This window comes from Bombus huntii, chromosome 1, assembly GCF_024542735.1.
Source record: "Bombus huntii isolate Logan2020A chromosome 1, iyBomHunt1.1, whole genome shotgun sequence".
NCBI lineage: Eukaryota > Metazoa > Arthropoda > Insecta > Hymenoptera > Apidae > Bombus > Bombus huntii.
Window position 1 is genome coordinate 1,427,556 of NC_066238.1, and position 16,853 is coordinate 1,444,408.

Consider the following 16,853-nt stretch of genomic DNA (forward strand, 5'->3'; position numbering starts at 1 on the left):
TTCCGTTATTCTTTACATCGAGAAGTTTCTTATAGGCATCGATGCTGACGTTCAGATGACGATTACGGAGCTTAGACAGTGACTAAAATTCTATAATAATTCGCCAGATATTTTTAACGTTAAGTTTTTCGAAAAAAGAAAAGAGGGGGAAATTAATTTTAATGATTAATTTTAAAGTTATTGAACAAGGGAAAGAAAAATTAATTTTTACGATTAATTTTTAATTTCGTAAAATTTCCATCGAAAACTCGGTTAAAGGACTTGAAGATATGATTTCGTGTGTGTTTTTTTTTTAAGTTTCTATTTTTAAAAAGGAGAAATATTAATATTTATGATCTCTTCTGATACAATTACAATTTTTATGCTAACATTCTCTAAGTACAAGCCTTATAAAATCCTGATATCCAAGGATCCAACGTGAAGCTGTTTATTAGACGACACGAAACGTCTTCTGTTTCCGCCAACATATCTCTGGGACAATACAAAACAATTTGCACACGTTTCTCCCTCGCGAGTAATTTCGCGAGCTTCAAAACGAGAACGCGTGAGGTATAATAACGTTAACGAAATGAAATTACTGCAAGTGAAACGCGGCCTCTTTCTAATTTCCCCTCAAATCTCCGTCTCTCGTATCGTCTCGCTCGATTTATTCTCGGCTATTTTTTCGTGGATAATCCGAGAGGAAGATACGTATATTCAGATCAATTCACGAAAATCCAGACTCTTGAACGAGCGCGCCGGTGACAGAAAGATTTCTGAATTCAATATTTTCGCAGGTACTGTAACGATGTTGGTCACATGGGAGCGCGCATACGCGAACGCGAATGTTCAGCGAACAAGGCAGGAAATACGAAAAAGAAAAGAACGAAAAAGCTAGATCTGCAGCAAAAAATTCAAGTTTTGGTATTGACAAATATTCTGCAATCTCGAGTGGGAGCCGCAAAAGTCGAAAACGGTTTCTATTTGTACCTGCAGTCTCATCGATTTTCAACGCGTGGTCTTGTCAGAGGGATATCATATATCATATATCATACATCCACTCGAAATTCAAGGAAAAAATATGTTGGACGGATGTCGCTAGTTTTAGAACGTAAATAAAATATCCGGTCAAATATTCGATAAGAATGGCTATTAGATTTTAATAAGAAGATTTCCTTAGTGGAATTATAGAAATTTTATTTACTTCTCATTATACGTTTATAGGCGGATATCCTAGGTGTACACACCACTGCACATATGATACAAATAACCACCTAATATTGTATATAAACGTTTTTCGATACCATTTACATTGTACATAAAATACTTTTTGTATCCACGCAATTGAATGACTTCAATAACTTGAAATGGCAAAAATTTAAATATTTAAGTGGCACACTCTGTGTAATCGTTTCTAAAAGAATTGTTATATTTCATAAAACGAATTGCAGTGTTTAATTGAATTTTGTTGTAGCTTCATTTCTTAAGATAATAAGCTGTTCTCAGACCTAAAAGCTTTTAATCGAATTTCGAACAAGATTATTCCATCTGTAACACAATAGAGAGTATACTATAACTTCTCGTAGTACTATATGCGTATTTTTCTCCACACACATTCTCTAAACTGTGATAATTAAACTGTGTCTGACACTGATTGATTCGAGTTTAACTACTGACGCTGTCACCTGTTACAATCAATAACTATATATAATATATTTTACACGATAAATTATCAATCGCTCATTTGTTATTCAGCGATTTAAGAAGCAAAATGAAAGAAAAAAATTCCCAGATACCAAGCGTCCAACGAATACGCTTCGGCTGTGTCAACCGAGCACTCGCGTCCCTGTCGATCAGCGTGTCTTCCATTTTAGCAACCGTTCGAGGACAGCAAGCTGTATCGAAGAGAATTTAATTAAATCCATTCGAACGAAGTCTGTCTATCAACTAACGTTATTTACTCCTCGTTTCCCTCTTAAAAACAGTTTTGACGAACTCAAATTTCGCTTATTAATCAAGTTCTAAATGCGTTATGATTTAAATTATATAAAATACAGACTGTATTTTCATTTAATTAGAAATCATTCTTTTAAACATATAATTCCAGAGTTTTTACGACTTACCGTTTTGGTCTATCTTTTTCAGGAGTACATTTTGATACGAGCACGGAACGTCTGGTCAGCGAAATCACGACCGCGGTGAAAGTTTACGCGTACGGCGCCGAGGATTTCTTGAACAATCAGGCAAACAGTCATCTCAGTCTGAACACTCAGCTCAGCTGCGAGGGAAGCTACGGCGAATCCCGCTGGAACGCTGGGGATCTGTTTTTCAAGTAAGCGTTGCTTTTAATCCAACATTTTTAGGTTCGGTACACGAAATACGGTGTACGGAATATGATCGTAGAAAAGGAATACACAGGGTGGTTGGTGACTGGTGGTACAAGCGGAAAGGGGGTGATTCTACGTGAAAAAAGAAGTCGAAAATATAGAATACAAATTTTACGTTTGAGGCTTTGTTTTCGAGAAAATCGACTTTGAATTTTCGCTCGGTACGCGTGCGGTACGTTATAACGGATCTCACTGTAGATTGTTGTCTCGATGGAAATATTAAAAAAAAGAAATAAAAAATAAATTTTATTCTATATTTTCGACTTCTTTTTTCGCGTAGAATCACCCCCTTTCCGCTTGTACCACCAGTTACCAACCACCCTGTATATTTGAAAATACAACTCTTGTACAATTGCATGATTATAATCTTTTAAGAATTCGCTAATATTATATTTGCGTTTCTATTTCGATTTTTATATTCTCTCGGTATTATATCCGCACAGTTATGATCTCCTGAGCTTCCGCTAAATTTTATTTTATTCCGAAGGAAACGAAAAAAGAGGACATTTTTTTTCATTTCATTGTTTTATCACATAAATGTTATATTACCGTAATCGCATCAAAATCTATTTTTGCGCAAAAAGTATCAGTTCTGAATGTACGATGAGAGATTTAATATGCAAAATTCAGTCACGTGATATTGCGGTGACGGAATTTTAAGTTAATCTACGGCAAATACGACACTACAAAAGTGAACCTTAAGAAGTTAACGAAATACCATTTTAGATAATATCTGTTGTCAACGCCGAGTCGATACTGTATTTTAATAGAATATTTTTCCTTTCTATAAAATTCAATTGCATGAAATAGATATATCCCACTTTGGCTGATCAAAAACCATTTAACATTACATTTCAATTAATTGGCCACGTAATTTCATTAAAATTACAGTTAAGATAATAGCATCATCTAGCGTGCAATTTATGATATGAAATTAACAGTTCCACCAACCATAAATTTCGAGTATAATTAATTAATGAATTTATTCGATGGCAGAACGTACAGTTGTATGATGCGAGTAATCGTTACGCATAGGATAACCTTGGCTTAATTACCCATGGGGGATGTGAACATTGATTAAATTCATTTGATAATATCAATTTATCGGAATTGATGCGTGGGACGAAAAAATGATCTTTTAAAAGTCCTGCATGCATTACTTCGATTATTACGATAAATTCCGGATTATTGCGATAAGAGTAAAAATCGTGCAGAATGTCGTTACCGTCTCATTGCGATCGTATTTATTTTCCATCATAGATCGTATTTAATTGAAAGGCAGAGTTTAGAGTGGGATTGACTTGCACATGAAGTATAATGCGTTATTCATGGACAAGAAGTGGTAGCTCTTGAATGAAAGAAATTAAAATGTCAAGACGGAGAAAAATCGAAGTAAAACTCGCCGGGTTGTTATTCATCGTTACAGAAACAGAAGGAGCATAATAAATACCCGTAGAAGAAAGTCAATTCTTTGCAGACTGAAGCGATCGCAGACAGATCTGTTGTAACAACAGACGCGAGTTTTAAGATCGAGGTATTTTCCCGTAAATTAAGAAAACGAAACTAGAAACGAGAAAATACGAGAAAGAAGAAAAGTAAGAAGCCATGAGAAAGAAAATTTATTTATTTATGGATAGACTGTGAATGTTCGTGGATTTATGGTGAATTCAAATTTACAAAAAGCATGCAAGATATTCCTGGTTCAAGTACATCTTTAGTTAAGGCTTATTTCCTTAATTGTATTCGTGAGAAATATACATTTGCGTAAACATCTGCAATTTATTCAGAAACGTGGACCGTGCGTAACTGTAATAGCACGAATATTTCTAAGCTTGCTTTTTTATAGCTACTAGATGTTAAAAGATTCGTCCTCCTAAAACCCAAAGAATTCATAAAACTAAAATGGTGTTGTAATGACGAGTTGATGCTCAAGGCAGAATCGTATTACCTCTTTTTCCAGGTATTTGAAAAACGTGTCTGTTGAGGGCGATCAGGGGAAACCGAACGTCGAGTTCACCCAGGACGGCGTTCTGAAATCGGCCGAACTGAAAATCATGAATCTCCGTCCCGGATTAAGTAAACAACTCGTTTGGGAGGAGGTGAGTGTTAAATTTTCTACGTGTTTTTGTTGTTTTCTACGAGATGCCAGGTTACTTTCTAAAAATTCGCTAGTTTGATCGAGATTTGCTATTGTACCGCTGAAATTTCTCGTTCCAAGCGCATACGATTGAATCTGCCACGGGTTTCGCAGAGATCAGCGTAAAATATAACGTAGATATCGCACGACTCAGCGACTGGATGTGGGATAACAAGGAATTGAAGTTGAAAAATATTAGATCCCTTCGAAGATTTCGAGGGAACCCGGATAGAAAAGAAGGTTTACGAAAAGAATTCGCGATCTAGTATTGAAAGAAAGAAGCTACGCCAGATATGGATTTCATTATCAATGAAATTCTTGTGTATCCCCACGGACTTTCAATCATATTTATTAGAGTTAAAAAAAAGGTTATAATAAATAAATAATGTAATTGGCGATAATAAATAATGTAGAATTTGAAATTAAATTTAATTGAAACTATGATCTTAAACTATAAAGTATCGTGATAGTTTTAAATTATCTGTGTTAACAGAAACAATGAATTTATTAGAAGAAAAATCGAAATTTTAAACCTGGTTTAATAACGGTAAATCATTTCTTATATCGGAGGTTTTATTATATGTCCATACTACTTTTCTGCCACAATACGTCCACATTCAATTTTGTTAATAGTTCAGAATGCTCCCATTGATCAGCTTAATTGAGCTATAGATCTTCCTTGCAAGATGTCGGTCGTACACAAAAGATATAATTAAAGCAATTGGCTTGAAAGGGGAAAAATTTATCGATATTTCTAATATTTCAATTAGCCGAAGCAACTGACTGATAAATGAAAGAAATCATATTCGACTTCAGTAATTAAATCGGTTTCGTTCTTCTCTGCCGTGTTAAAAAAAATTATTATTCTTATCCGAAATATTTATCCTAAAGAATATAACACTGAAATTGCCGATTTTTACGGTGGAAATTAAAATGGAAGATACTTGAAAAATGATGTATAATAAAATTACGTAAGAACAAGTAGAAGTATACTAAAACGAACATAATTAGTTCTGAAATCTTATTCGTCATATCATCTGTTAATTCTAATCCAAACTCACGATCTGAAACAAAGTTAGGTTCCCTTTAATACAAATAGTAAGAAAATAATATTAATTTAATTATTTAACTATCATATATTATACACGTTAAACCACGAATTACCCTTCTTTAATAAGAACAATAACATAAATAATCTAATTCAGGAACAAGATAAATTACAATCGTAGTATTCTGATTTTATCGAATAAAATTTTTCGTTCAAAGGATCATTCAAATTAGAAATTGGTCAGTTTGTACAATCTTAGTTTAGTCGTAGTATCTAAATATTCCAGATAGCATCGTTTAGCGATTCAGAAACGTTTCCGTAACAAGAGAGAATTACGCCAAAATATTGTTATATGCGAATCGTTGAGTATTCACTAGCGAGGCAGCTGTGCGAATTGGGCTTTAGGTTGCGGCTAGAGAGGGAAACTTCGTTTTCTAATGGATGCATTTGACGTTTAATTAACGTCCGGCATCGTATTGATCCAGCGTACACGTTCAGCCTAGACCGTATCGATCCTTGTCGCGAGTTTTCGCGAGTTCACGCGCGAATTGTCATGGTTCGTCCGATACTCGATATAGTGGCACTCACGATATAAATTGAAGCATCGAGTAACAGAGAAGACATCGATTGACACAACGACGCCCGCTGTTACACGCTTCCTTATATTGTTCTCGATGCAGCGACTGAATTAAAGTTAAGATATATAACTCACGTGACTTTAATCAGGATTTTAGATCCTCATTTTCTCGGATTTCTGTCAATCTTCTTAGCACGTTATGTGACACGACACCGGTCCAGACGGACTTTAATATAGTAAGTTTAAAGTAATTCAAAGTTTTGACATATTGTTGGACATTTAATGCCCTGGAACGTCAATTGGAATTTTATATGAAATAATTGCATTAAATTTCGCGTAAATACGGAATATGAGAATTTAGAAGAAAAGTCTGTTTAATGGATGTATTTTAAAAGTTTAACATCAATATCCATCTTGATTAATTTACGAAATATAATTTGAACAGCATCGTAACGAAGGCGGTTTGTTGATAAAATGTTAATGACGTTTGATGTTTTTTAACGGTGTTTCCTTTCTGAATTCTCAACGATGCGATTAAACAAAATTATAAAGAGAAGAATGGAAACTTTGCAGCGAAGGAGGTGTACTCTTTAAAACACTACCGAGTGGTTCGTGAGGTGTTGGAAACTGTTATATAAAAATAATGAAAAACCTCCGAGAAGTAGAATAAATAAAAATTCTGATAATTTGAATTAATTATGTTTTCCATTCGTTTGGCTGCATTCAGTTCGCTCAAGTAAGTTATAACATTATTCCGTGTCAACACATGTTGTCATAATTTCAATAATATGACGTCTACTAAATTTTTTATAATAATAATACCATCAACGCGCTATTTTATGAAAAATAGTCGTGAACTAATTTACTCTGGTATGATTCTCAGCCTGTAACGAGGTGGTCGCTTTAATTTCCGTTGCGTTCAAACGTTTATTCACAGTTCGCTGACGAATATCCGGGTCTCACCGAAAGGAATTTCACGAGCGACTTTCACGTGACCACCGGATTTCATCGTGCTTTCGCAAGCTGCCCCAGTAAATCTGCGCGTAAACCCGTAACAAGACGTTTAGCGTGATATATCAGGGTCGTCTGTGTTGTTCTTCAGAAGCTGTGGCTTTTGACCTTTGGAATGAAATATAAAATAACTGATCGATTTGTTTTTAAAAATATATTTGTGAAGATATTTATACTCGTTATCCATTACCGGCATGCCTCTGATATTTATTTGAATATCGTTTAAATGTTATTTTCTCCGATTTTACAATTAAGCATGTTTCCATTTATTGGTCGATTATTAAATACCTGTTTTATATTCTGTATTTGCAGTTGAATTTAACCGAAATTTATCCAAAATGTTTATCGTACATGTACCTACTTTCCAAATAAAAATCGAAGTGCAACAACAAGTTATATAGGCACTCACTGAAAAATTTTACTTCAATTAAACAATTTCGAAGACTCTGTATAAATTCCATAACAAAATCAGCGAAAGAACTTTGTAATTTTTTTAATCAGAACCCGTTTCCCTCGTACTTTAAAAACATCACGTTCCACTAACATCATCTTCACAACTTCGCGAATCTGTATTTTAAGCAGCTAAATACTGCAGAACAGCGACAGAAATACCAGAGATAAATAATTCTCATTCAGGCATAACCAACCTCAGATTACATACAAGTAGAAAGGTATCATACAAATCCGGGTCGTTCTCTTTCATTCAAGTTATCTCGGCCGAATCGTGACAATTTTATGTATTCCCATTCAACCTTAAAGAATCGAATATCCCGCCAGCAGCGTAAAGAACTGCCCTTTAATATTCCAAACCGCAACTACGTTATTCGCGAGTTTTCATGTTTGAAATGCCTCGTTCAACCAATTCATGTGTTGCTCCTTTCTTGAACGCAACTTTCTCCCCTCAAAGGGCGATACTCTTTTCAGAAGGCGGCACGAATGTCGCTTCTGTCGCTTCATTTCATTCCGGAAACAGAAGGTGCTTTTCACGCGGCGTCAATGACGAGGATTCCGGTCGAGCGAAATTAAACGTGTCCACTTAATCGCGGCAGACACCGAGAACCGCAGAATTCGGTCGTTTCATGGAACGTGCTTCACGGATAATCCTAATGCAAACGCTCCGTAATTACCGCGAAAATCTTTTTTTGCGTTCAAATGCTGACCTGCTCGTTTTTCTTTTCTCCCGCCAGTGCTGGTTTCCCACCGTCTTTTCACAACTGTTCTTTGTTTTCCCTGTTGAATAATTTGTTTTTCATGGCTGGATTCATTTCTCCCGCCTCCTTTCACAAGAAGGCACGTTTACCTACGTTTCTTTCTCTTCTGTGCCTTAGTAAGTATGCGTGTAATTTAGCGTTTCTGTTCTTTCTTCTGCATTTAATCGTTGGTTTTATCACAACCGTAGTTCTTTTCGCTTCGGTTTGCACAATACACACGCTCTGAAGATTATTTCTTTTACGCGAAAGTCTTTCACGCTTGAGAATTTGCACAGTAAGAATTAGGAAATTGTTTCTCTATGTTTGTTTTATTTTCGAGTCTCAAGGGTGTTGTTTGGACTCGACCCTGATCTTGCTCTCGACCCTGGTCTTGTTATCGCATCGTTGTTTCCGCTGCCAATGTGTTTCAGCCTCGCGGTCATTTTATTTTTCTATTGTTTTACGTATTCACCGTTCTTTTTACAGCCGAGAAGAATATTTTAGATTGTTTCATCTCTGTCTGGTTTCAGTCGAGCAAATTCAAATTAAAGCAAAGTCAATTATTGTTTATCTCCATTCGAAATGAATTATATTTGAAGATCGTTTTATGGGAAATTTAAACGGAAAAGGAAGTATCTAGACGGACACCAAATTTCTCACTATATTCCTTTAATGACAGATCATTTCTATCAAATTGATAACAAATAATTCTTTACGAAATTTACCGAACTAAAATTCAATTAATATCTTGTAATTCAGATTATCGTTGTTTTCTAGAAATCAGTTTCAGCAACGTCATTCTCATTATTTTAACATCTTTCAAACGCTAAGGCTAACAGAATTTTTGTTATTAACAACATTTTCCACAAAATTAAATAGGACAACGATTTAAATATAATTTGAATGGAAGTTGTACCAATAACTTGAAGTACATCCTACAAATGTTTAAAAACCCGAAACGTTTCCCCTATACGTTTCATTTTTCTGAAATTAAATTATGGAATTAAGTTAAACTGTTCTTTCTCACAACTAAATTCTTTTTATTACGCAGTATACCAACTTTATCCAATAATATGGTTATCCGACGTTCGTGCGCCAAAGATTTTTACTAGCATTTTAGAACTTAACCGTAAGTTGTAATGCCAGTGTTAACTTAGGTGACTTTTATGGGGATTTCATGGTAGACAGTAAACGTTGCTCCTCTTTTCCAACCTCCCATCGTTCGAGAAACTTTCCCCCTCGTGTATCACGATTTTCGGCTTCAACGGATTTTATTTGATCATCGTTACAGCGCGTGCACCCTACATACATCTGTTGGTTTTCTTCTTAGATATTTTAAGTTTAATCTGATATCTTGCGAGAAGTAACTAAATTTATCGTTGAGACTCTGTTAATGTAAAACAATTACAATTTGGATATTAAGCTTGAAACGTACTATACGAACAAATAAAAGTTATAATGTAAAATTCAGTCATCCGTTGAAAAGCTTTTACACATTGCAGTTAATAAAATTAATCAAATGATAAGTGGAATAAAGAATGGAAATCTACAGGACCTTTCATGTTTTTTATGAAAAATAATTTTTATAAAAAGCAGGTTGTAATTTCGTATGATGGGTCACACAAAATTAACTCATTCGTATCTTTTCGTGGAATTTAACATACGACATGTGTGCGTACGAAACTTACTGTTGCCTATCCCATCCTGTACTGTAACAAAGTTCATATTTTCATATCAATTCATGCTACGTGTATTTTAAAAACGCTGAAATATTACAGCTATTAATACAACAAACATTACAGGTTTAAAATGTGACCCAATTTTTTACAAAACTGATAAAACTTAATCGATAATTTCGACCGTTGATAAAAATCAACAATTCTTTTCTCTATATTTCTTCTGTAACAAGTTAGCCGTTAACTCTTCCATAATTTCTCGATTCAATCAAAAGTAATACTCGAGATGAACTACGAGGGAAAAAGTTGAGTCTCTCATTCGAATTAACTTAGCGTATCGAGATCGCTTGCGAACGAAGAACCAAGTCGCTCGGAGAACTTTTGTTTCCCCTGGACGTCGTTCTTCGTCGTAACAATTCTAATTGCTTCCTGCAATTCGCGTTGTTTTAACGTCGATTCGCAGCCATCGCGAACGCAACGAAACTTCAATTATATCACCAATGGGAATACGATGAACGCGCCGTTACAAGGAGATTTCCTTCCGTGTCTGTAAGCACGCGTTTCCGCTTGACTGATAGAAATAATTAAACGACTCGAAGGAAACTCGACTGGATTGCGGCCCCGGTCTGACGAGAAATGATAAATAGAGTCGAAAGGAAACGAGCTACTTTGCCAAACTAATTTCTCCGGAATTCCAGCCACCACTTTCACTCGCGTTATCGACAAAATGACAGTTCTACGGCGAGCAAGTGTTTCCGTTTCGAGTGCGCGAACTCGACAGGGTTACTTAACACGCGAATGCGTAACTTGTACGTTTGCGAAGAAAGATGCTGTGAGGAAGAAGCGTTTAAGTAAAATCAGAGATTACCTGCTCTTTTATTATTGTAATAGCATTCGTGATTTACCAATCAAAAATTTGGAATTACTTCTCTAATTATATATACGTGTTGAGTCTATATTAACACTAGAACTACCACACCAGTCAAATTGACTGGTTTTACAGTTTTATTTTAAAATTCCTACTTCCTACTTATTTTGTTTTTTATGTGTTCATACTGAAAATAATTTTGTATCAAGGCTACTTATACCGATACCAGTCAAAATGTAAAAGGGTCTTGCAATCTGTTTATCGAACTCCAATTAACCAGTGTTCTCATTTTCTACAAGCCCCCACACGTTTTTAAAATTTTTACTGCGTATCATTTGGTATGATGATATCAGTTATCAGGAAAATTCCGGATCGATCGCTAGATCGCTAGATGCTATCACTAGAAATACCACACCAATCAAAATGACTGGTTCTACGATTTTATAAACGTGCCAACCCTCGTTTGCAGTTGTAAAAATGTACTACATAGCATGGGATTGCTTCTGTAAGAAAGTAATAAATCAATAAATATAAAAATATTTTATTACGTATTCTTTTAAAGACCACTCATTTTGACTAGTTTTGGTAGAAACAGCTTCCTGTCAACTATCGGTAGTTCTAATGTTAACTTTGAATTGACAACTTATTATCGATTCAAAAGGTCGTAATCGTCACACTGTCGATTTCTATACATTTATCGTACGAATAGATGTAATATAATACGAAACGATGTATATAAAATATCCAAAATGTAGTGCCTTTTGTAATATTTGGCAGGTGAAACAATTTTCTACCGAGTTTTACCGATTTTCTTAATTATCATCCTCGAGACATTTAGCAACCGTAATCAACAGGAAACGATTCGCAATAAACGTTCAAGCGACTTTAGTAATCCTTCCGATCCTCAGGAATCTCCAATTCTCTCTAACGACTCAGAATGCTCTTGTCTCGGGGAAAAATCCTTCTTCGCTTTTCTCTCTTCCATTCGTTCCTTCTATTTTACGTCGCACGCGCCCTGTCGCTCGTCCAAGCCCAGATATGGTAAATGTAGCAGGTCTTGTACATAACCAAGGGTCTTGTCGATGGATCTGATTTTACTCCCCTATTGACCCGTACTTTCACCTATACGACCTCTCTTCAAACTACGATACTACGACAACTACGACCGTAATTCAACTAAGACATTCGAATAATACTTAATTCTTTATTCGCGTATCCTACGCGTATTTTATTACATTTCGCGAATGAGAATTTGCGTGGATGATGAGCGACGAGTAGACTACACAATTTTACGAGCATGGAACCTATATAAAAATTTGCTTCGCATACTGAAAATTGCTTCACTTCGAATATTTTCTATATTTTTGTATATTATTTTTATTTATTTATTTATTCTTAGTCCGTACCTTTCGGCTTTGGACGACTCGGTTTACATCTCTTATAATGCCCTTACATCACATATGTTTCTCTTACTCTAGCACTTCTATTATTATATACTGCTTATACCTATCTATTGCACCTTGCTTGCTCTATCTCTAATAACTGACTACTAACTTATATCTAACGCTTATAACTAAGTGCTCATTCCTTCTTTGGCTTTTGCTTCCTTGCTGTGCTCCCTCCCTGTCGTCCCCCCCTCTTCTGCTACTCTTCTCTTCTCTATTATCGCTTTCAGTTCTGCCAGTACTTCTCCAGTCTCGTTTAGTACTTCTATTTTTGTATATTATATACGTTATATGCATCGCTGCACCTAAATAAATAAATTTGCCAGGAATGAAGTAAAATTCGCAGCCTAGCAACGAGAGTAGCATGAATGTTTATGCCTAAGTATCGGTATCGAGCGAGGAGTGATTTGGGAAATGCGCGTGGAGATTTAATATTCATGATGCCATGCGCAGATCTGGATGTACGTGGCCGGAATATGTGATGCTTATAAGATATTCAAGATCTCATGATTAAGAAGCGGGAGAATCGTGGGTGAATCGTTGAAGAGTTGAAAGAATTCAGAATGTTTAATGAAATTGAGTTACATTCAATGGATAGCTGTTTTTTCTGGAATTAAATCATTCCAGGATATGAAAGAATGTAAAGCACTAATTCCAAAGTTAATTCATTATTTTATTATTCCTATTTTATAATTGGCGCGTGGACTGCAGCATACATTTTATATATTTTTTCCTGGGAAATATACCGCACAATAATGTTATATTCTGTTTGTGCTTCTTTTCATTTCGTCACTCGCGCTGTTAAAAATATATATTAGTCCATCAACTTCGTCTCATTTTAATAATTCTAGAAGATTATCATTTGTAAAATGTGTGCCACTGGTAATCATAATATTATTCTTTCACAGTATTATCTAATTATGTCAGTCGCATTATCGACAATTTTTTAGTCCATGATATTTGTCTTATTTTAATCATTTTAAAAGACTTATCAAAAGAAATGTGGGTCACTGACGACCACCGTGGCAATCAACGTGTTAAACGTAATTATTCTTTCGCTTTATGCTCTGAAGCAAAAGCCTATCTATATTTCTACACTGAATCCGCCCCAAAAACCGTACATTTCAAATAGCAATTCATCAACCTGAGTTCGTTATTGATTCGATCGTCAATGATCCACGAATCGGATCAGAGTCGCCTATCCTTCGAGCTAATAACGCTATTCACGTTCCTCAGAAGGCCAGCGCAACGTATGGGTATTTACCTGCAGCGCGAATATTCGCTGGACAGTTTCCGACTTCCAATTTCATCGTCCGTCGATTTCCAATCAGCGGCCACGTGGCGTTCAGAAGTCGACATTTTATTCATCCTAGTCGGCCGATGGCCACGATTAACGCGGGATTTTCACCGTTCAACGGGAACACGACTAATTAAATCTGAAATGGGATTTCCTGCTGTTCCACCGGCGTGCTATTTACTGGCTGTCGATAGCCGCGTGAAACTGTAGCTGACGATCCTTTCGTACTTTCACAGAGATATGTCGCTGTTCTCTTGTATATTGTTTTACTCGTTTCGTGTAATTGTTTTCGCGGTTTCGATAGAATGGCAACAGTAGTTTTAAAGAGATCGAAATGGTAAATTGAAATGGCGGTTGTAACGAACCTTGGCGTCAAGGAAGATTGGTTTGGTGCAACGACAACGAGATTAGAAAGTGCACGTTCGAAGAAAAAACAGAGAAATTGTTTCTCGCAGAGAAGATTCGATTTTCGAAAATAATTGTCCGTAGATTCGTTTGTCGAGATTACTATTGATGGACACCTATTGGCGATCGAGGGAGATACTTGCTGTTGCATATGCATGTAGCCTATTTGTACAAGAAAGATTGAAACAATCTTATGGAAGATTTTGTTTACGTTCGCGTCTATCATTGGTATTAACTTTTTGCCAATAACGTTAAATTTTTACAGCGCCATATTTAACACATTTTGCATCAATTAATTGTTAGCTAAATGTCAAGATTCAACGAAATAACGTTTTATACGCTACTTTTATACCACGTTATCAAAGCATACGTGTAGCCAGAAAAGTAGAGAAAGTCGATGTTTCATAACACGTATCTAAGAGTTAAACGGTTATGAGAATTGAATTTCTGGTTTGGAAGGAATCCGTATAAAAATTGTATAGTAAATACTTAAAACTTAAATTTATCTGATACTACTTGAATCTTTAATCCGCTGACATTCAATGTATCGATACTTATTTTCGTTGCTGTGTACTATTACAATATTACCTCCATTCCAGTACGACACCGAAAAGGAGCATTAAAGTCAATGTATGTTTGAATTGGCTTCGAACGAAAATAGCTTAGATACATACATGAAAATAGTGTATACGAAACCAAATAGTTCCGTTAAAGGAAATGGAAATCTTGAAATCATTGAAATACCTCTATTTCTGAAAAAGGTTCTCAGAAATTGCCTTCAAATATTTCAAACTACTGTTTCATCCAATTTAATAGTAGTATTTAGAATTAGGTTAACAAGTGTAAGTTTAATTATTTTTATTTAATTATTATCGAACTCGCATGAGAGATTTGATATTTCGTAGTAACAATCGTGTGAATGTTTTAATAATTAAAAATTAAATAGGACTTGTCGAAAGGCGTGGTAAAATAGATCTTGGTCCAGTGAACGTTGCGGCGTATGCGAATTGGCATTATGGTGCATGCATTTTAGATCGATTCTAACACCGGGTCAATCATCAAAGATCGCTTTGAAATCAAAGATTATTCGAATACGTTCGGAAACCAGAGGCGTTGATATCATAATACTACTTCATAAAGTATATTTACATATAGGAAATTTTTATAATGAAAAAATAAAAAATATTTGCTTCCTTTACTAATTTTCTTTCTTTCCATTTTTCAATTTGAAATTTCTGTAAATGAAATATTCCTTTAAAAATTACGATATCTATTGTATCTCGAAATTTGTATTATTAATTAGAAAAGTGTGATAACGGTTCAGATAAACGAAAATGAAATAATCAGGCCGCATATGAAATATTGTTCGATTAATCTTGTTTGAATGATCGTCAGATCGATGTTAAAACAATTACGTGAACGCAAGCACAATGCTTCATCCGAAAATCGGTGAAATTCGTATCTCGTAAAAAATTCTCGTTGAACATAGAATGAAAGTACGCAGGAAATATTTGAATATGCAAACTGAAATCACCGTAGCCCATTCATTTAAGCATCGACGATAAAGCATTTTTACAATATCAGGTAAATTTCAATGGCACGAAATATTATGAAGAGTCGATTATTTCAAAAATCGCAAAGCTGTCGACAAATTCATTTTGTGTCGTGAAAAACAACGCGTATTGAGGCTCGTGTTTCAGTGTTTGGTTAATAAAATTTTTATCGAGCTCGACGTGAGTAATTCTGTCGTAGATATTTCTGTACCATGAACGACTTTAATTTATCACGCATGCCTGTTTCGTGCAAATGCAAAATAAACGAAATTCGATTACCGCGTCAAAGGAGTCGACAGTTTAAAACGTTGAAATGTGAATAAGGCGATGAAATATCGTATTTTAACTCATGACAAATTGGTTTCCGATATATTACATGCTAGAAATTGTAATTTCTCAATATATTAGATGTAGAAATTAATTCGCTATCTGCGCATTAAATCGATAATTACGAATTCGTATTAAATTTAAATACTTTTTCACTGTTATGGAATTTCAATATTTCTAAAACGCAACATATATCTATAACATAAGATCAAAAAGTATTTAGAAAGTAGGCAAAATAAATAATAAATAAACGATAAATTTATTTTGAAAAACGCGAAATTACTTTCTTCGTCTAATCTATTACAGAACCAAAATTTAATAGCTTCAGTCTCATATTTTCATTTTTTCGCATACAAATATCGTCAATCGCAGATCTGGTTTCTTCCTATTTCAAGTTCGCGGTCGTTTCTTCACGTACGAATATCATCATTCGGAAATTTTTCCAAACTGAAAGAAGGAACGCGAGTGGATTACATATTTTCAAATAAGTATAGATTATTCTGATCGTTGAACGAAATGTGTATGATATTTTACATTAAATATATTAATTCGGATATCTTCAACCTTTACACGACAATTCATATAAAAATCTTTATTAATCACATTAAACGTCACGTATTTAAATTTCATATATGTGAAACCGTTTGCCAGATGGATATTTACAGTTGAAACGATTCGCAGTTTTATTTCGCCTATTTTCCACGAAATCGTCCCGTGCGCTGCCGTTTTTATCGATAATCGTTGGAATAGCGAAAAATCTGCAATCGAGCGTCTCATCATTGAGATATTTCCTCCAACTGGCAGCTTAGTCGAAACGATATCGGCTTAACGAAATCGTGTTTTAAACTCCTACGAAACGCTCCACTTTCGGTTTCGAGATCCGACTGGCGGCCAAACCGCGGACCGCAATTTTATTTGGCGAATTCATCGGCGAATGGGAATTTAACGAATGT

At 35.1% G+C, this 16,853-nt stretch overlaps 1 protein-coding gene across 13 annotated transcripts in view; it reads left to right on the forward strand.

Annotated features, from left to right (window-relative positions):
• The window catches only part of LOC126871575 (glutamate receptor ionotropic, NMDA 2B), a 320,578-nt gene that overhangs the window by 238,619 nt on the left and 65,106 nt on the right, over window positions 1–16,853 (forward strand). For all 13 annotated transcript variants that reach the window (XM_050630551.1, XM_050630543.1, XM_050630554.1 and 10 more), the window contains 2 exons: window positions 2,125–2,311; window positions 4,327–4,465. In XM_050630551.1, coding sequence (XP_050486508.1) covers window positions 2,125–2,311; window positions 4,327–4,465 — 326 coding nt within the window. The remainder of the gene's footprint in view (window positions 1–2,124; window positions 2,312–4,326; window positions 4,466–16,853) is intronic.